Genomic DNA, 21,868 nt, shown 5'->3' with positions numbered 1-21,868 from the left:
GGGTATGAAGTAAGTTACGGCTTGCAGCAGACGGCGTCTGATGTTGTGCTATCACAGAAATACGCAGAACATGTCGAATGCAAAAACTCTTTGCAAAAACAGCAGAACATGCCAAGTAACTTTTTGTCCTATTTTTTATTTGCTGTGCTAAATCTTCATTATGTGCATGCAAATTAAGTCTAAACAAAAAAATGATAAGGGCTCCGTTTGGTTCCTCTAAAAAGTACAAAGCAGAAAGGGGCATTTAGAATTTTGTGAATTAAAAAGAAAAGACTAATATCAGATTCTCCGTATTGACAGTAGCAACTGGTGTTTCCTGCTTCCATCAGCGGTCTACTTACTACCGCTGCAGCCTGGCTGGATTCCAGCGGTGCGTAACTAAATCAATTTGACATAATTATGAAAGACACACACCTGTCTCATAATGGCACAGTTAATGGTGGATGTCAGGGTGAAAACTAGGGCATGAGGTGCACTCAGTGGTTTCTGGACCAGTGAGAGCACAGATCTGGGGAAACGCAAAGAAGCCCCCCCTTCTAAAGTGGAAGAAATCTGGAACCGCCAACAAACCGGCAAAACTGATTTACCCAGGATCGATGACCTTGAATGACCCGGGAAACCAAAGAGCTAACACTTTACACATCTCACATTAAACATCTAGAGGTTAGTTTCCTAAAAGAAGGCCAGCAATTGATGACGCGCTCCACCGGTCACGCTTTAGAGTGACGTGGGCCGTGGCCAGACAAAAGCCATTTCTCACAAAAAAAAAAAAACGTGCATGACAGCCAATGGAAATTTGCCAAAAAAGCACATAAACAACTGTGTCCATGAAAAGCTAAAGATAAAGACGGAAAAAGTTTGCAACTTTCTCCTAAACATGTGGAGAAGAGTGAAGGCTCTGAACTTCACCTCATTAACAACAGCCCTCATTGTCAAACATGGTGAGAGCGGCTTCGCTGTGAGGGGAAGGCTTTTCTCTGCAGCGGGGGCTGTGAGACCTACTTAGACTGAGGGAAAGCTGGATGATGGACAAGGCAATCCTGAATCAAAGTATTTTCCACAGGGTTCAGAAACTCAGGCTGGAATAACCATTTACATGTTTTCCAGCTGTGGTCAGCTATCTCACAGCAGAAGAAGAGCAGAGCCAGAAGGGAAGTGAGTGAGACGAAATTAATCGAAGAAAGAAGGAAAGTAAGAACACTTTTGATCAAAAAATACTGATCCATTGAAAGAAAAAACCTTGCTCACATAGTAAGCTGATATTGGACTGAATTAAAGTTTGACAACGGTCTTGTATGTCCTTCTCGCTGGAGAATAATGGACTCCAAAGTACAGCTTTAGAACCCTTCCCCGACTGTTACTTCTCTGTGGACATTGCTGATGCCGTTCCTCCTTGGCATTGAGTTAATATGAGCCGGATGCTCCAGACAGGTTCACTGCTAAAACTGATTTTAATGGAGGTCTGCTCACGACCCTTTCATCACCTGCATTTGATTGACAGCCCCTGGCTGAAACAGTAAAAAGGTTTGCTCCGTTGTTCACGCGCTGCTTCTGAATTTTGATTTTGTTTTCGTTGAATAGTTTAGTTTAGTTTTTTAGTTTTAGTTTAGTTTATTTTGGTCATTTACATTTTAAGATGTTTGCATATACACACTGTATATGTATAGACACAGGTATAAATATATATATATATATATATATATATATATATATATATATATATATATATATATAAAAAATATAAACACATTTCCTTTTTTTTTTTTTTTTTGACCAAAAAGGTATAGGCTGAAGCCTCATGGCTTATTTTGCCTATCCTTTTCAACAAAAGGCAGGCTACAGGGAAAAAAAAGATACTAATAAGAAGAAAACGAAACGAACGAACAAAACAAAGAAAATGAACAAAGAAGAGAAGAAAATACTTTTTTTTAGTTCCTCATCCAGGCGGTTCCATAGTTAATATATAATCACACGGAGAGTACGAGGTCATGTACCATTGTTTATCTTATTTTTTATTTTTATATCCTGATAAACAAAATCAGAGCACTAAATGAAAAAAGTGGTGCTTACTATTGACTTTCCTGTGCAAAGCTGCAGACTCACCTCTGACAACCAGGTGAGCGGAGACAGTGACGTTGTCGACGGGGGTCTGTGCAGTGCAGGTGTAACGTCCAGCGAGTCTCAGCTGAGCGTTCTTGATCAGCAGCTCCCCATTCGAACTTCCGTTCTGCACAAAAGAAGAAAAGACACGCAATTTCATTCATGAAAACAATATCTCTAAATGATAAATCCAGTGAGAACTCAACAAATGAAAGAAGTAATACATTCAGACAAGTCACTCAAGTAATCTGTGTAATCATTTCCCTCTTAAATAAGGACATTAGAACTCTTTTCCTGTTGGAAGGCAAGAATTGGTCTTTTGCTAATACCACAGAAAATAAATAGCGAAACTAAACTCCATTTTTACAAGAGGAAAATCTGCACACACAAAAATAGGCTAACATCAGTCACGGTCATAATATGTTGGTTGCTAAGTGGGCAGCGTGACAAATGAGAAACCACTAGCTTATGGTGAAAGCTGCACTTAGAGAGAGAGGAGGTCATGTCAACAGTAATGGATGACCTCAGACACCGCTATTAAACTGATAGATAACTCAGCGTTCCAGTCAAGGTAAGGAGGTGAAATGAATTTTAGAGCCGCGGGTGTTTAACAGAAGACTGGACTTCTCAGGTTTTAATACTCCAAAGAAAAGAACATTAAGGTCAACCTAACCTCAAAAATGATTTTCATGGGCAATGCATTCCAGAATAAAAGCAGAGATTTCTTTTGATGCTCTGTTTCCTTTTGAAAAACCCCTTTGAGCAGTCTGATGTCTCACCGCTCTGCGTTCATAATGCTGGCCGTCCTTGTGTACGTCGATGACCCGCCCGTCCAGGGACCAGACGAAGGTGATGTCCAGCGTGGGGTCGTGTGATGCCCCACACTGCATGAAGGTGTTCTCCCCGACTTTGACGTCGGCGTTGGATGGCGCCAACGTGATCTTTGTGGACTCTGGGGAACAACACAGCAAATTAAAAAGACATCAGTTTTATGCAAAAATCATTTCACTTGAGCAATATGCAGGGATGTCCAGAAGAGGGCAGAAAAGAGCTGTGAGTTCAGCACCACCAGAGAGGAGGGGGGAAACCAGGCTTGACGGCTGATATTTAATACAATGACAAGAAGAATATCTTCTAAGTTTGTTATAATTTTTTATTCTGCTGGACAATATTGCTGAGCTCAAACCCTACAAGTCCCTTCTCGTGTTTTTCACTGAGCAGCGTGCGGTCTGAGCCGTTGTCTCATCACATCGAATCTAAAGTCCCCCCTCCCTTCGTGAATCTGCCCTCAGAGGAATGAGTGAACAACCAACAGAGGTCTGTATACCGTCACTCCGCTCAGAGGACCATAACGCAACGACAGTAGACATTTGGAGGTCAAGGCTCTGTGGTGGGACGGAGTGACAAGAATGATTCCCACCGATATTGACGTCAATAAAGTCAGCACAGACATCTCGGGAAAGATGAGACATTAAAAAAAAAAAAAACTTTAAATCAAATACGGCCTCATGCCTGGCCGGAACTTGCCTGTGACGACCAGGGATCCCGTGCTATTGGCCTTTCCGCGGTCGTTCTCAGCAAAGCACGTGTACCTGCCTTCGTCTGCTCGCGTGACATTGAGGATCTCCAGGCTCCCGTCCTCCCAGACAAACACCCTGAGGAGGAACCAGAACATCAAAGGTCTAACGCCCGAAAAAGGTTTATTCTTTGTGGACATGTGGATGATGAAAGTGCTCAGATTATCTAATGGGTCTTTAATGGATATGTCCTTTTATTAGAGAAAAATAACCACTACTGCTAAAGGCAGCAATGCTTGATTCATATTTTTTGCAACTGTTACATTCATGCATTACAATTAGTATACCAGCTGCCGTATCAACGGTAGCTATGAAGAGCATATGACTGCATATGCTGCATAGAAAAGGGCCTGCTGCTCCTCCTCTTTACAGTATAAGAGTACCACTGCGGGGGGGCTGTGATGTGAGAAGCATTTGGGGAGAGAAACGGGGGTCTTAAAGCACTCAGATTAAGCTTTTTTTTTTTGTCTGTGAGGAGCACGAGACATGGCTTTGCACAGTTGTGTGTTCAGGTTGAACTTCAGAATAAGCTTAATGTCAGTCACTGTCAGACAGCAAAGCTCAGAAATCGTGAAGATTACATTTAAATACACTGTAGTAGTTCTAGCGTTTATTCAAATCCCCTCGAATCAAAGGTATTGTACGGCCTTTGTGCTGTGATTGCAGTTGCCCTTTAAGCCAGAATGACGCGATACTTTCCTTGCGACCCAGATGTGTCTCAGTGACAGAAAATGTCAGGCGGTTGATGAATATTTGCATTTGACACAATACATAAAAACACAACGCCGATGAACTGAGATGAAGAAAACAGAGTTGATGCATTTTTCAGTAAACACAGCACCAAAAGGAAAAGATTTAGCACCTGGTGGAGTTGGAGAGCAGCTCGGTGTCTTTACTCCAGAAGAAGCTGGGCTTCGGAGCCGCTTTGGGTCGACAGCTAATCACCACCCGCCCATTTCTAGGTGCCAGTACTCTCTTCACGGGATTGTGTTCAAATGTGGGAGCACAGGCTGATGAGTACAATATGTATAAATTGTAGGAGTGTTGAAACGTCTTAAAATATAGTCCAATCAGCAGAGGTGTCAAGTAACGAAGTACAAATACTTTGTTACCTTACTTAAGTAGAAATTTTGGTTATCTATACTTCACTGGAGTAATTCTTTTTCAGACGACTTTTTACTTTTACTCCTTACATTTTCACGCAATTATCTGTACTTTTTACTCCTTACATTTTAAAAACAGCCTCGTTATTCTATTTCATTTCGGCCTTTAAAAAAAAACTATCCAGTTAAATTGCTCCATCCGGATAGAGTGAATTTGGTTGTGGTTGTTTCAGATGTTCTTGTCCAGTTTTGTTCTTACATCCGTTCCCTCAGATTCCTGCAACTAAACTTGGATGTACATTCCAATAAAGGTTAGGATAAATGATAACATGCCTCTAAAGTTTGACTTTTTGCACCATTACAATACTTATAGGCAACTAGTCATCATATCTTCTGCTCTCTGAAACACATGTTAATGCTCAATAGTACACATATATGGTTCTTTAATATATTTGCATTATACTAAGATGCATTCATTTTCAATGGCTTTTGTCCTTAATGGCTTTTTTCCCCCTTACATTACTTTTACTTTTATACTTTAAGTAGTTTTGAAACCAGTACTTTTATACTTTTACTTGAGTAAAAAACCTGAGTTGATACTTCAACTTCTACAGGAGTATTTTTAAACTCTAGTATCTATACTTCTACCTGAGTAATGAATGTGAATACTTTTGACACCTCTGAATACAAGACACGTTTAATAGTATAGTATGATGAAGATTCAGATATTGTTTCATGTCAGAAATGAAATAAAATAAATATCCACTCACCCGGTAGCTATCCACCGAAGACTCATTAGCCAGCGGTTCCACCGGTTCCCAGGCAACATTTACCAAGTGGCCCTTTAGCTTCGTGCCCCTTACATTACTTTTACTTTTATACTTTAAGTAGTTTTGAAACCAGTACTTTTATACTTTTACTTGAGTAAAAAACCTGAGTTGATACTTCAACTTCTACAGGAGTATTTTTAAACTCTAGTATCTATACTTCTACCCGAGTAATGAATGTGAATACTTTTGACACCTCTGCCAATCAGTCAGATTGGATCTTTTCAAAAGGCCGTCTGAGTCCCAGTTTTAGCCCCAGTTTGACTCACCGAACACACGCAGCTCTGCATGGGCATAAATAACTCCGTGGCGATTCCGAGCTATGCACTGGTACATCCCTGAATCATCGAATGTCAAGCTGCTGAACATCACGTCTTCGCTCTCAATCTGGAAAAAAAAAAGAAAGAAAATAGATTTTTTTAGCTTTAAAGTTCAATCTAATTTTACTGTTTCTGTGCATTTTAAAGAGCAGAGTACCTAAATCCAACTTGACTGCTGCCATTTGCAGAAGTACCAATGGCAGCAGGGCATCTTATTTAACTGGATGATATACCTCACAACTTTCCTGACTGTGTCGTCACTAGCTGCTGCTCTCATGGGTATTTCAAGCCTGATGACAGTTGCTGAAGCGTTACACAAGCCACGCTGTCAGCTGCTGAATCCCAACAGGTACTCTCTGCTGTCGTACCCACACTGCCAGCTCCTTGTCTCTCTTGAACTACATTAGCAAATGGTGGCTGTAAACTGAGCAGGGAGGACACTTGCAGAGCAACGGGGCGGACTCTGACTACACTATAAACTTCTCAGGTATACAGGACAACAAAGATTGTTAAAAATATTTGACCTGATTTCCATTTTTCAGCCAGCGGATTTGTGGCGTGGGTTTGCCATTGGCTATGCACGACATAGTGTAGCTGCTGTGGAGGTCTTTCTCCGTGCTTCGGATTTTCTCCACCCACTCAGGATAAGCTGCAAATGAGAAAAGTTGGAGTTACAGCGTTTGAAAATTAGATTTAAGTAATGGCAAAGTTGCTCAATGAACCATCCATGATAAAAGGAAATCAGAAGGCACACACAAGGACCGAGCAGATGTAATTCAGGAATAGAATACATAAAACTTTGTAAAATGTTACGATGACATGACAACATTTTTCTTTTTACCTTCCACAGCCACATGTGCTTCGTGGTAGTCATTCTTTCCTTTTGAGGTCATTGCCTCACATTTATAGGTGCCACCGTGCTCAAACTGGACGTTGTTCAGATGCAGCTGAGCGCCTGACATCTTCACCTCATGATTGTGTGGCATCTTTCCATCTAACCTTGTCCAGCGGATCGTAGGTACGGGGCTGGGAAGGACAGACAGAGAAGAGTAGGACACAAACCACAGTTAGACTATCACTGCACTCAAATCATTGTCCTAAAGCCTGATATATGGTTTTTAATAATGGTTTTTGCATCACTCTGTAATTGAATCATCAAACATTAGGTGGCGGTTCGTGTCCTTCTCTGCAGGGCCAGAATTTGCACTTCTGAGCCTCCTTTTGTTTATTTCCAATATGTAGCTCAGACATGGCAACATAGCAAGTATAACATCTCTTATGTGAGGTGGAGCTTATAAATGTAGAGCAGCGTTAATTATTACTGGTACAGAGGGCAAGCAATCTTTTATGGCATCTAAAAAAACAATCAAGAAGAAAAAGAATGCTACCAAGCGGACAAATCACATTTGTTGTGGTTTGTGTCGACATAACGTAACATTTGGAGAGAGGTGCACATCAGGGTACGGTGTTTATACATTTGCTGTTGTGAACACAGAATATGCCGGGTGGATTTGCACTGGATGGAGGGTTACCGTGTATTTTTTATGTATTTTGCCAGGGAGCTTACGCAATGACTTTCTTGTGTTATACTGCCCCCACCTGGTTTGGAGTAGTATGGCTACATAGTGTGCCTTTGACTTTTGGGGGCAACAAGACAGGATTCAAATCTGGCCTGGCTTCACGAGAACTGTGATCTCAGTCCGTTGGATTGACACTGGACTCCAAATAGTCCAAACAATAGATGTGTGGCAGTTAGAAGTACAGCATTAATGACATCTCACACTTACTTCCCCAAAGCGAAGCATTCCAGGGTGACATTTTGTCCCACCAGAACGGTGGTGTCGGGGAACTTGACTCTGAGATCAGCAGGATATTTCCTGATGGGACCTGAGAGAGATCACTAGTTTAAAATTAAATCATAGTAAATACGACATTATGTCATATCATACCCAGACCACATTACATAACTATTTAGGATCTATTTTAGGATACCAAAAAAAAACATCAGTTTCTATTTTGTATTAAACATTACTACTTGAACAGTGAATTTCTGGAAGGTTAAAGTTAAACCAAGTAAACAAGTCAAACGACAGCAAAAACAAATATTTCACAGATTTACGATATTCCAGAAGAAAAATTCTTAAATCTTGTTATGTAATTGTGCCTCTTGCACTCTGAAGTACAAATGCACTGCAGCAGTGGCTTTATTCCTTTGTATAACGCTACTGTTTATCTCCCTGTGCAGTTACACAGCCAGTTGTGTCTGGCTTGAAAAGATAGTTGGTAGCATAGTTTTGAACAAATGTCTTTTCAGTAAGAGGGGAAGTATGACTTTATCAGATTAAAACAAAACAAACACAAAAAAACACCTGTGGTGAAACATGGTGGTTTAATAGAAACAAGGAATTACTTAAAACTTAAAAGTGCCGTAAAAAAAAAAAAGGTGTTGAGTTTCTGCCTCACATTCACACTTACATCCAATAACAAGTGTGAGATGTCCAAGCTGGATACTATTTCTTTTAATTCATGGTCATTAATTAGAAACACATTTAATCTCTCACTCGTATTTCATCAGTTAAGTGACTGGCGAGCAGCGAACTACAGGCATTACTGTTGTCCGTCTTTTTTTCTTTTTTTTTTACTGTGATCAATGATGTACAAGATCATTAAACTAAGTGAGATTACAGCGTGGCTTTTAATGTTGATCATTTAGATCAATGGTTTTACAACCAATGTACTGAAACGGAGAAGAGAACAGATATACTCACGTTCAACCAGAGGCTCGAGAGGAATGTAGTTGGAAAACACGCTCTTGGAGATGGATTGGCTGGTTGCGATGCAGGAGTAGTTGCCCCTGTCTGACGACTCCACCTTGGAGATATATAGGTTGCCCGTTGTCTGGGAGACGAATCGCCGCTTGTCCAACGGGATGAAGGTGGGGAATTCGTTGAGGATCCATCGAAATGACAGCCCAGCTGCACAGAGACAGACGTGCTAAAACATTGCCTGCCAATCAAGAGTGTGGACACACAGCAGCAGCCCTGGAGACAGTCGGGGGGATTGGATGCAAGACTGGCTCTTTGATCAATCTTAAAACATTCAAAACAAAAAACAGAACAAAATGTGGAGCTGAAGGGATTTATAATTCAAGCATCCGCTGACACTGCAGATGAAATCTTTTCTTTCTTTCTTTCTGCTGCCAGACATAACCGGGGAATGCTGTTAACACAATTTGCTTGTTGTGGTAATTGTGATGCTGCTCAGAAAGACTTAAAGCTTTCACACTGAATGGATGGCGACAGATTTGCATCGGCATGAATATGTAAAACGTGCTTACAGTTATTGGGGTTTGGTGGCGATGGATAAATATCCGCAGTGCTAATCACAAGAGGAAAACTGTTTCGTCGATCGTGTTCAACGCTTTGGAAACAATGTTGGCAGAAACAATTTCATATGAAAACGTGTTGTATTCTGTTCCCTTTACTTAGGGGAAATCAGAGGTGGGTGTAGCTGCACACTACAAAACATTTTAATAAAAAACACCCATATTATTCCCATAAAACTACTCTATATAAAAATGATAACGAGAGTCAGTTTACTAAATTAATGTTCAGTTTGAGTCCAGCTCACAGTACCAGAGCAGCAATCCAACTATCTGGTGATAATGTCCCATGGAGAGTTAAAATAATCATACAGAAACTCGTCAGCAGCACATTTACCTGGATAATGTGGTGGCGGAGCGCACAGCAGAACGGCACCCTGGCCCTCCTTCACGTGCACCGTAGACCTCTCCTCCGATGAGAAAAGGTCAAGGTCTGACAAAGAGAGTTAAAAATCAGAAAAAAACCCATCATCCTATTAAGGCAGGTATAACAAAAGCAGGAATCTCCAATTCTGATCCCACGTTTTAGATGTTTTCTTGTTCCAACACACCAGATTGAGATGAATGGGTCACCATCAGCTTGTCATCAAGCTCTACAGGACTGTCTCAGAAAATTAGAATATTGTGATAAAGTCCTTTATTTTCTGTAATGCAAAAATGTCATACATTCTGGATTCATTACAAATCAACTGAAATATTGCAAGCCTTTTATTATTTTAATATTGCTTTTAAGAAAACGTTTAAGAAAACGTTTAAGAAAACTCAAATATCCTATCTCAAAAAATTAGAATATTCTGGGAATTTTAATCTTAAACTGTAAACCATAATCAGCAATATTAAAATAATAAAAGGCTTGCAATATTTCAGTTGATTTGTAATGAATCCAGAATGTATGACATTTTAGTTTTTTTAAATTGCATTACAGAAAATAAAGAACTTTATCACAATATTCTAATTTTCTGAGACAGTCCTGTATACTAGTCTGTTGGAGCAAGGAAACATCTAAAACATCCAGAACCGCGGCCCTCAAGGACCAGAATTAGACACCCCTGAAAAATCCATCTTTATAAAAATGCAGATTTTAATAGAAAAAAAAAAACCTTGGTCATAATATCAATTCAAAGTTAGGCCATTCATTTGTTGCAGTTTCCACCCCATTAGTGATTTGTCCCAGCTGTTCTTGTCATTTCAGCATGTTAACTATGCATGAACGTGCAGCTCGGGGCCGGTTTTGTCAGTGCAGTCCTTTCCAGCCGAGAGTCAATGATGTTTCATATCCGAACAACTTACAGCCGAACTGGACAGAAGCCTCTGCGCTGACGACCGTGCCGTACATGTTGGTAGCCAAGCAGGAGTATCTTCCCACATGTTTGGTTCTATTAGGGTTGCTGATAACCAAGTTGCCTCCTAATAAACTGTAGTGGCTTTTCTCTTCATTCAGGTTGATTTCGGTGTTGTTCAGCGTCCATCTGCAGTTGGAAAACTAGGATTTAGGATCAAGCAAACACTGCCAAGTGACATTAGAGCCTTTGATAACATCTTCATTAGCTTTTTTAGAAAAATGTTTGCCTAATATAGTTCAACACAAGCGTGACATACCACACAATGTTTAAAGCAGAAGCATAACTGTCAAGTGAGGGTACACATCGTACCAAAGCTTTCAAAGACGGCATTGTGGATAAACCCTCCATAACCCTCACTATAGTCTGTGGTCAGAGCTAAAATTTCCTTCTGAGCTCCATGACAACTAAATCTAATTAGAGGTTGCAGAGGATTATCTACATATATTTGCATTTAAAATCAAATGAATAGTGTGAAATGCTAGAAAATGAAGAGCAAAAACAATGTCAATGCCAGCTGTGCTACAGCAACAGGAAGTAATGTGTCATAATCTGGAATTCAACCGACTATTAGTGAAAAAAAGCTGTAAACAAATGTATTGCTGCATATTGTTTCAAAGCAGCACATTAACGAGGTCGGGGCTTGAAAGTAATTGTTGCAAACCACACTAAATACAGACCTCAAAAGAGGGCGAGTGGTAGGATGCACAGAGTGAAGGAATGAGAGTGGATTTATGGGAACATATGTTACTTGTATGTGGCAGGTGGATTGGCTATAGCCCGGCAGTTCATGGTTATTTTGGCCTCGGGTGACTCCTCGGGGTAGATGGTGTCCACCGGCTGCTCCTCAAACACTGGCCCAAAACCTGCAGCTTCATCTGCCGACAGCAAAGCAAAGTAGAGCAGATAACAGCAACAATAACGGTCAGGGCTATGTCAGGTGCTGCCCCGCCCACTACCATCCAAACAAGAAAAGAAAGACAGAAAATGCTTCATTCCAAACAACAACTTCACACATTACGAAGGATGTGTGCAAATCATCGTGACCCATTCCCGTCTTGCCAGTGGGTGTCATATTGTAACAAGGTTATACAAATCCTGGAAGCTTGACTGCCCACATGGATTTTCACAATAGAAGCCTTTATGCACTCAGCATGTGTCATCTTCAGCTTTGTGACGCAGATGCACAAGAAAATTTCAGGGAGAAGAGTCTTCTCCACTTGCCTTTTTACGCGATCATCCCACACAAGTAATTATCCCCAATTAGTCATTAAAACAGAAAGAAATCATGAGCACTGGCGTGAATAAGACATAAGCACAGCGCCGCGTTATTCTCAAAGATCAAGAGCGTGCAGGGGTGATCATAAACGTGAAACGTGCACGTGAATGTGCGTGTGAAGCTGTGTTACTCCCTGAATGCCCATCTGACACCTCAACAGGAGGAAGCTTGCTCTTTCAGATGGTAATATCCTGCTACCTTTTAATCTCTCAAACCAGGCCAGAGCTCTGGATTCACTCACTCTGAACATGTCATTTTATCACCTTAAACCACATTTACAACAAAAGACATAAATGTTTCTAATATATTTCACACTCCCACGGCCATCTCTACTATTCCCTTTCATAAAACCAGAATATTTGTCCAGAATAAGTAAATAAACCTGGATTGATACGCAGTTCTGAAGCTGAACACGTGCAGGCAGCCTGACATGATTGTACAGTAACCAACTGTCGAAGTTGAAACCAGTGAACTTGACCTACATTTGTCCGTCTCTGCCAGGAACTAAAGGAACTACAATTCTCACCAATATGAGGACAAGACGTACAGCCACATGAACAAGTTTAGCAATACTCCACAAAGCCAAGCAGGGGGCTGCAATTGAGACGTTAGAAGACAGGATCAACTCCCACTCACGCACTCCAGCAGCCAACCGTTTAAGACTGCTTGACATTGATGCAAATCCCAAGGACTCTAAATTAGCCTACTGCTGGCTGGGAAGAAAAATTAAACATTTCTAAAAATGGGCTATTGTGGGGCCGATAAAAGGAAAATTAAGTGAGAATCAACGTCCGGGGAACAAGGGAACAGAGAAAAATGAACAAGGACTAGAAAGAAGCATGAATCACAATAAGAGTAGAATAGAAAGCATCCTATTCTGCTACTGGCTGTACCGCTGAAGGGTCGAATAAATTCTTTACATGTGGAAAAGGAAACATAAAACTTGGATGTCCTGGTGTGGGGGATGCTGCTGAGGTTGCATCGCAGTGCTGAAATGGCGAGATGAGCACCAGTGCTGTTCCTTTGCTCTCCCTGTTACGATGTGACAGATGGTGTAGGGGGGTGTTAGTGCAGCCTTCATACACTGCCTGGAGATACGTAAAGGCCTCTTACATTTTCTATTTCTTGATTTACTTTCCGTGTCTGTCTCTAACTCTCCCTGCCCTGATGCGGCCCTTCCCGCAGCTCCCTAACCCATATTCCATTGTCACATCCTGCTCTTTTCTTTTAACCCTTCCTTGATTTTCTTGTACATTTCATTTTAATCTGAGGTCTCTTGACCCTTGTTTTCCTCCATGGCAGCAGCATTTCTGTTGGTCAGTTCATCACTTCTGTCATATGTAAATATCACAGCGACTATTCCGGACGGAAATGTGCAGAGGTGTCAAGTAACCAAGTACAAATACTTTGTTACCTTACTAAAGTAGAAATTTTGGTTATCTATACTTCACTGGAGTAATTATTTTTCAGACGACTTTTTACTTTTACTCCTTACATTTTCACGCAATTATCTGTACTTTTTACTCCTTACATTTTAAAAACAGCCTCGTTACTCTATTTAATTTCGGCCTTTAAACAAAAACTATCCAGTTAAATTGCTCCATCCGGATAGAGTGAATTTGGTTGTGGTTGTTTCAGATGTTCTTGTCCAGTTTTGTTCTTACATCCCTCAGATTCCTGCAACTAAACTTGGATGTACATTCCAATAAAGGTTAGGATAAATGATAACATGCCTCTGAAGTTTGACTTTTTGCACCATTACAATACTTATAGGCAACTAGTCATCATATCTCCTGCTCTCTGAAACACATGTTAATGCTCAATAGTACACACATATGTTTCTTTAATATATTTGCATTATACTAAGATGCATTCATTTTCAATGGATTTTGTCCTTAATGGCTTTTTTTCCCCCTTACGTTAATTTCACTTTTATACTTTAAGTAGTTTTGAAACCCGTACTTTTATACTTTTACTTGAGTAAAAAACTTGAGTTGATACTTCAACTTCTACAGGAGTATTTTTAAACTCTACTATCTATACTTCTACCTGAGTAATGAATGTGAATACTTTTGACACCTCTGGAAATGTGTGATTCCCTGGAGATCTATAGTAACTAACTGCAAATGTTCCAGCTCAGGATCTTGTGTCTTACGTGGGTGTACACCACAAGATTTGTCATGATACAATATTATATAACATATATAATATAACAGTTCACTCAACGATTCTGTGTTTACTTGCACCACAAGGCCTTCCAGGACACAATATCATTTTATTTAGTTCAGGAGCCAGTAATGTATAAGATATGTCAATAGTATATAAGAAGGAAGACACTGATTTACTGTACTTTTATCCATCCATCCATCTCCCTATTGAGAGTTACAGGGGTCTGCTGGAGCTCGTCACAGCTGGTGAGGCACCCTGGACAGGTTACTAATCAATTTAATTCATATAAAACCACTTTAGGCAACTAAACTATCATCTGATGTTTCTTTCGGAGCTCAGCTGGACATTTAGATTGAACAGGATGATAAAGCAAACACTCAAGGAGGGTCTGGCCCCTCGTCCGTTCGCCAGCTGCAGGAGGGGGTTCAGCGTGTTGTGTCCCACAAACGCTTTCAAAATAAAACTAAAACTCAAGCTACACACAAAGCAGGAGTCATCCAAATGAAAGAGCACATTTAACCAAGAATATAATAGAATAAAACGTACTTAACCAAACAGCACAAGAATGTAAGAATCAAATAAATCTAAAACAGAGATCCCAGCATCACGACACTCTGTCCAATGCTGTGTAACCAAAAACAAACCAAACTACATCATAATAAACATCATAATAAACTTAACTTTGTGTTTATTGTAAATTGTACCAAATTGTTCAATTATGTATAATTTAGAAATGTCAGCACAATGTCAGAATAAGGACAATGAACTGCTATCTGTCAATAGGTAAAACAATAGTTTCATGGTTTTAGGGAATGTTGTGGTTGCAAAACTGAACATACTGTCTCCACCCAAAATATGCATCCGAAATGGTCCATTTCCAGAGCACAAGATTCCCCAGGAAATTCAGCCTCCAGTTTAATTTACTGTGAGCAGAACGACTTCAGAGAAACTCACTCAAGCATGGTCTCATATAACATACAAAAATAACATCTTCTGTTTTAACCAAAAAGACAACACATGTATTTGGAACTGTTGTGTTTCCAGTGGTGTCCTTATCATTAGTTTTCCCAGGCTGTATGCTGCTGGCATTTGCTTTTTCTCCCTGAATCAAACCCTCTCTGTTCCCCTCCGTTGGCACCACTTGACTGTGGATGAACTGCTCGACCTTCTCAACTGTTTACACAACAGTCAATTGAGATTTCTCCTACTCACAAACACAAAGACTCAAAGAAAGAAAATGGACAGTAAATCTGAGGGAACGTCACATCCGCACTAGACCCGACACACACACACACACACACACACACACACACACACACACACACACACACACAGACGGACACTGTGGTCAGAGCGTCTCCAGGGTTCGCTGGAAGTGATCGTCTTCTGGATACGCTTCATTAACAAACACAGACAGTCCAAGTTTAGATGCTCATTTGCAACTGAAACACCACAGCCTGTGATATTTGGAGCCTGCTATTTTAGCATTGGTCATTAATGCGACATAAATTATTTATGGAGGTCTAAATATCATTTCAGGTTTCCAGATGACGACTTAACGGCTTGACACAGTACAATATAATAAATATTGGGTAATGAGAATGCGTAGTCTGTCCTGTTTGCATTGTTTTGCACTATTGTTCTATAAATACATGACTGTTGAATGTGTTTACCAGCTGTTTAATTACCTGCGGCTGTAAGTTTTCTTCTATATCTAAATGATCACCTACTTCCTTCCAGTCCCAGAGAAACTAAATTCTCTGCTGAGTGTTGTTTAACTTGCAGTGATGCCTCCCAACATCTGGAAGTTTGTTTGCATGACCAAGAGAGTGTCCAAGTGGGACAGATAGCATATTGTACCCTTTAGGCACTATGAGCACAGTGTAACGATAATTACCCACAAGCCCATGAGCTACGTAATGAGGCATAGTGGAAGACCAAATTGTCCCTGTAGGGAATATTTTCTCTCTTTTTTTTAATTCAGTGTGAAAGAATAGTTCATTATTCTGCTTCACTGTGGGGCCATTTACTTGTAGGCTTGTTGGCGGTGACAGTTTGCGTGCTGGATATTGAGGGTGGTGCGAGTTTTGCCGTGAAAACCACGATGAAGATGCAGGAAGACTACGGGATCCAAACAAGATATTTATATCATTTGAGCTCAGTGATGATCACATGGCAGCAATAATCAAACAGCAATAAGTCCTCACCGTTGTGTAAACCACTGAGTGAACTGTAGCTCTTAAATGGGTGTTTAGAATTATCCCCACATGTCTGTATACATGTCTGTATACAGCTGACAGTTTATTGAGGTTATATTGACTTTCTTATACTTTTTCAAAGCCATGAAAAACTTCAGAGGCAGCTTTCAAACCAGCGAACAGTGTGATTTGATACCAAAGGTACAGACAGCTGAGATTTAGAGGGCCTTCCAGAGTAGGCTGATGGGTATTTACATTTGTACGAGCTGAAGGAAAATCGGTTGACTTGTAAGAGAACACAGAGCTCCTGCAGAGGAGCCGGGCGCCTGCCCACACAGTTCTGACCTTTGAGCCTGCTATCGACTCTGCCTCCTTCGCCATCATTTCCTACAGGTTTGACATCGACGTTATGAAGGCAGACCAACATTTTGTCACACATAACTAAGTGCTGGCTGACCTTAAGCGTCGAGGCCTGCGGTGTACCTGAATGAGGGAGGAAATCACAGCGTCTACAGCCCGTGCTCAATCATACTGAGTCAGTTCTGCAGATAAAAATGTCTGACCAGCCCAAGCTTCACGATGAACTCACCGAGGTGTGTTGAATGAATGAATGAATGAATGAATGGTTTATTTCGGACAGAATACATTGAGACATTTACATGTTCATTTCACAAATAAAATAAAAGGTAAATAGAAATGTCCGAAAAAGGAGTAGGCTGAAGCCAAGGGCTTATTCTAGCCTATCCTGTGCAGTGTATATCATTCACACAATATGGCATCCGGTGGATGATAATACACAAATAAGAAAAGAAATATATAAAAAGAAAACAAAGAGAAACTGTCATTATATTATATTATATTATATTATATAAAAATAGTAATACCAATAATGCAAAAAGGGGAATATAGTGGTGCTATTTTCATGTTAATCGTGTTGATCGTCATGTGTGAACGACTCAGAGACTTATCAAAGATTCCAGGTTTCCTGAAAGGCCGAAATATTGCTTTTGACATTTTTACAATTTTTTCCATTCATATGAATTCTGTGAGAAGGTTGGTCCAGTGGTTGATGTGTAACGATTGTTTTGATTTCCAATTTAGCAGAACTGTTTTCTTGGCGATAGAGAAATGAGCAGTGGGTTTTTGTATCTGGTTGGGAGATTGATTTGTGTGATATCTCCAAGCAAGCAGAGGGATTGAGATGGCGGGATTCCATCTCCATCCCTCCATCTCCAAGTAGTGGCAGCTACTTTTTTTTAATTGCATAAGATTTTTCACTCACCTTCAAGGTTCTCCGAAGTAGCCAGTCCCTGTTACCCTTCTTCTTTTTCATTTGTGTTTGAAAATGAAATCATGTCTAAGCTCTTAATTTATTCTCTTCTATTGTGGTTTTTCTTCCCGTTTATGTCTCTTAACTGTCAGTGGAGGAATGTGTGAGCTACACAAGTTACTGAAGTGCTGTAGCTTTCAGCCTAGTTTGAGTTTTCCTTTCATTTTTCGAAGTGTACAGCTGGTGTTTATATCTACACACAAGATACTTTGCAATCTAGAAATTATAGAGAATCGTTTTGTTTCTGTTTTTATTCTACTTGTTTCACTGGCTCTTGAAAACCATTTTCTCTCTTAAATTACTGTCATATGTGTTTCCTTTTTCAGTTCACCCTGTGCACTGATGATGTTAAGATGAATCCAATTATTCTCTTCTGATTTTTTATCTGCAGAGTAGTTAATTTTACAAAATTTCTTCTTTCATTTAGACCTTTTAATATCAGTTAGAATTTACAGTATTTATTTTGCAAGGGTTTAGTAATGATTGGTTGCAACGGTTTATTAGTTTATACAATAATATTGATTACTTTGATTTGATACAAGCTTTTCATTTCATGGGTTGCTGGTGACGAGGTCCAGTGAGTGATCCACATGTGCTTTCATCGGTTGGGGGTTCACTGGTTGTTTGCTTTATAGTAATGTCATAAATAATGTTAGCATGTTTTTTAATTATTCATGGCACAGCGATTCCTCACGTCCCCAGAGCAGCCTCGTGGTACGTGCAACCTGTCACAAAAGGCTGAGGGGGTCTGCTACAAAAATCAGGAATTCGTGTTTGAAATCAAGTTTTACATTTGGGGTTTTGAAAAAACTCCAAATATATTTTTGGAATAAAAACTTCAGCATATTCCTGTTTCTCGATTTCATCCTTTTGTTATTGACTATGCCAGACTCCTCTCTTTGCTCCACTCTCACTTTGAAGCGAGTGAAGCTGTAAGCTGAGCAAGTTAAAAGCTCTTTTCCTTCATTTTTTTTCTCTTTGCAACAAAGACTTTAACATCTGAATTTAAGGCAGCAAAAATGTGGATATGTGTTTCCCCTTTGTTTCATACCCGTCTAACTTCACGCTAAATCACAGAAGCTCTCATGCAGCTTCTTGCACTACCGACCATCCTGGACCCGTGTGGGTGGTACACAGTAATCTGCAGGTTAGAAAGCAACAGTGGAAAGATAGATAGCCTCCAGATGTTCTTTCATTAACAAAGTCTGCTGTGGACCATGAGAAGAGCACTCGCCTCTCACCAGCTGTCACCTTCCTGAAGTCTGCTAATCAAATGCAATTGTAGTTGACCATTTGAACAGAGTCTGAGTCTCAGCGCAATTGCGCTGAAAAATACATATTTGGTGCTGCTTTTCCTGGTTTTTACTAAATATTTAGGATAAATTATCAACAAAAAAGTTTCCATTATGGCAGAGAAAAGTAGAAACTTGCACAATAAACTCACTGATATTTTCTTTTCTTTAATCTACTGGATTTAATTGTAGTCTTTGTTTGGAGCCTGAACTTTTTTTGGGCTATTTAGTGGTGATGTGAAGCTTCATTTGCTTATGAATTGAAATCTATTACGCATTTATTAATTAACGGTTTTTACATAGAATTAATTGGTTTTCCTGGTTTTTACTAAATATTTAGGAGAAATTATTAACAAAAAAGCTGCCATTATGGCATCATTAAAAAGTTTTCTTCATTTGACTTTGGGCTGAAAAATATCAGACTGGGCAGGTTGATAAAATCTGGGCTGCTTTTCCTGGTTTTTACTAAATATTTAGGAGCAATTATTAACAAAAAAGTTTCCATTAGTGAGATAGAATCATCTGAAGGAACATTTGGCAAAGGGCGAAGACCAAGAATTAGATATCGGTTGAGTTTGGCCACAGTGCTCCTGTGTGTAGGGGAGGTGTGGGAGAGCCACAACTAAAATCCAGGTGTGTTTGGTGAATTAGCAAAAGTTCACAACACCGATACTTAACCAGTAGCTTTAAACTCGCTTCAACAGAGCCAAACCGCATTGACTTTGAGTTCTGCTTTTGTAACGAGCAGTATCACATATGGTCTGCCTGTCTTCATAAATGTGTTTGTTTAAAAATAACCCCTTGTCCTGAACAATGAGGGCAGCATCTGGAGCTGAATAGATCTTGGAACAATGGTGCTAGTCACGCACCAAAGTCTAACAATGAATCTTCATTTCATCCAAGGCTATAACCTCATCACAGTAAACATGAGCCGGCCCTTATTTGTGAAACTGCTTTGAAACGAGTAATTCAAGTAAAAGCAAGCCTTTAAACTTCAAATGCAGCTCTTTTACTCTGCACGATTATACATAGATCTATCTATCTATCTATCTATCTATCTATCTATCTATCTATCTATCTATAGTATATATAATGTATATACACATATAAATATGTTCAGAATTAGATTTCAGCTTAATCATGCCCCGAAATATAAACCGATCGCCACATATATAATTCAAGATTTCTTAATAAATGTTGGGTATAAATGAAAATCCATATGAGCAGAAGTAGATTGTGGAGTATGTTCCAAAAAAAGTAGAGAAATGAAATTGTCTAATGACACTACGAAGTAACTTTGGACTCGCTCTTACCTCGATAAAAGTCGGGCGCTACCCTGTGGATCGATGCATCTGTAAAAGTCGATAAAGAAAGGCATGTCAATACATCAAATCATGAATGACACTGCAAAAACAAAATGACATTAAAAAAAGGGGCATATGAAAACAAATACTTTCTCTGTGTTTTCTCCTGTTACATTTGGGTGTCTGAAGTGACCACCCAATCCTAAACTCCAACATAACTCAAGCCTGTCACTTTGGCAGCACATACTCTAGGTCTGGAAATGTGGCAACCGTTGAGCTGTTATGATTTGCTGGGTACGGTGACGTGACAGCCCCAGATGTGAGACGTTTTGTCTCAAATATCAGTGGACGTGTTGTCATCCTGAAATCCATTAGCTTTTCTTTAAGTCCACCTGGAAACCATCAGTGTGCGGTCTAAACTCTCCCAACTTCCATCTGTTTGATAGCATGCACCCGCACCCTGGACTTGTTGGCTCTAACTTGTCCATTCCACTTACTCTTTTCAACATATATGCAAAGACATGTTTCATATGCATTTGTTACAAAATTATGTTGCCGATATTTCATTAAGATATAAAGGAATTCTATAAACTTTCGTAAACTAAAATATGTTTTAAATGTCTTCCTGGCAGTGGACGTATAATAAATTATCGGTGCATGTTTATAACAGCTTATTCTGCTGTTTGTGAACCTTGGTGCACCACCAGTTATGCTTGTTGTGGCTAAAAACAAATGACACACTTTTGTCCTCCATTTAAAGTAATGAACAGAGGCTGTTGCCTCTCCGTTTAAATAACAGTGCAAGCCTGTGCTTAAACCACGTCCACTGATGTGTGCAGTACAAACGTGCGTCAGGTCTTGCATTTACGTGTCCATTCATGCAGTGATAGTTATATATTTGGTAATATGTCTGTAGGAGATTCTGCAGCTACAAAACAAAATTTGTAAACCACCTCCAAACAATTTACATCCTTTATACTTTAAGAGGGACGTCCTGGGTTTGGAGCCAAAAATCCAAGCTGCCAAGAGATGAGTGTGAACTGCCCGAGGTGCAGCAGCACAGAGGAGGTTGTTTCAATTTCAGACGGGTCATTTTCAGGCTTGCTGTTCTCCGTCCACTTTGGTTTGTTTCCAGTGCAGCTGATCGCACAGCAGCAGGCCGAATGGACCCCTGCAACGTCTAATCCCTCAAAGACACGCAACTCTGCTGTTTGGTGTATCAGATACATAGTGTGTATTTTTTATGACAATTTGTACTCCTTTTAATCATCCATGGCATGTTTATTTACTTTAAACTGACCTAAATATGGCTACACAATTCCATCAGATTTATCTTTATCCCTTAAAGTACATGTCACTGCTTGCGGCATTAGATTTACTGTCTGAGACTCTCAGACTCTGGCTATTAGCAGCTCCAACACAATTTGTGTTCCATGTTCTTCCTCCGAGGGTAAACTGACATCCCAGCTTTGACAGGTGTGCTTTTACCCAAGCTGCCTGCCACCTGTGTGATCTCATGGTTTGTAGTTAGAGCAACTTGTCAGAGTTTATGTCGGCTAGTGAAACTGATGCAGCAAACATATTTAATAAAAGACTGCTGGCACAAACACAAATGGGTCCTTGGATGGATGAAGAGCAGGCACGTAA

The 21,868-nt window shown here is 40.0% G+C and overlaps 1 protein-coding gene across 1 annotated transcript in view; it reads right to left on the bottom strand.

Annotated features, from left to right (window-relative positions):
• The window catches only part of cntn1a (contactin 1a), an 84,921-nt gene that overhangs the window by 14,381 nt on the left and 48,672 nt on the right, over positions 1 to 21,868 (bottom strand). The window contains exons 3-15 of the mRNA XM_061721066.1: positions 20,231 to 20,269; positions 11,401 to 11,527; positions 10,600 to 10,778; positions 9,647 to 9,742; positions 8,696 to 8,902; positions 7,715 to 7,814; positions 6,769 to 6,953; positions 6,452 to 6,576; positions 5,877 to 5,994; positions 4,540 to 4,687; positions 3,628 to 3,755; positions 2,880 to 3,052; positions 2,104 to 2,227 (exon numbers count right to left, since the gene is read on the bottom strand). Of these exons, the coding sequence (XP_061577050.1) occupies positions 2,104 to 2,227; positions 2,880 to 3,052; positions 3,628 to 3,755; positions 4,540 to 4,687; positions 5,877 to 5,994; positions 6,452 to 6,576; positions 6,769 to 6,953; positions 7,715 to 7,814; positions 8,696 to 8,902; positions 9,647 to 9,742; positions 10,600 to 10,778; positions 11,401 to 11,527; positions 20,231 to 20,269 (1,749 nt within the window). The remainder of the gene's footprint in view (positions 1 to 2,103; positions 2,228 to 2,879; positions 3,053 to 3,627; positions 3,756 to 4,539; positions 4,688 to 5,876; positions 5,995 to 6,451; positions 6,577 to 6,768; positions 6,954 to 7,714; positions 7,815 to 8,695; positions 8,903 to 9,646; positions 9,743 to 10,599; positions 10,779 to 11,400; positions 11,528 to 20,230; positions 20,270 to 21,868) is intronic.

The sequence above is a fragment of the Cololabis saira genome, chromosome 5, assembly GCF_033807715.1.
Source record: "Cololabis saira isolate AMF1-May2022 chromosome 5, fColSai1.1, whole genome shotgun sequence".
Classification (NCBI taxonomy): domain Eukaryota; kingdom Metazoa; phylum Chordata; class Actinopteri; order Beloniformes; family Belonidae; genus Cololabis; species Cololabis saira.
Note: the sequence above shows the minus strand (reverse complement) of the source record. Positions and strands in the feature narration are given on the sequence as shown.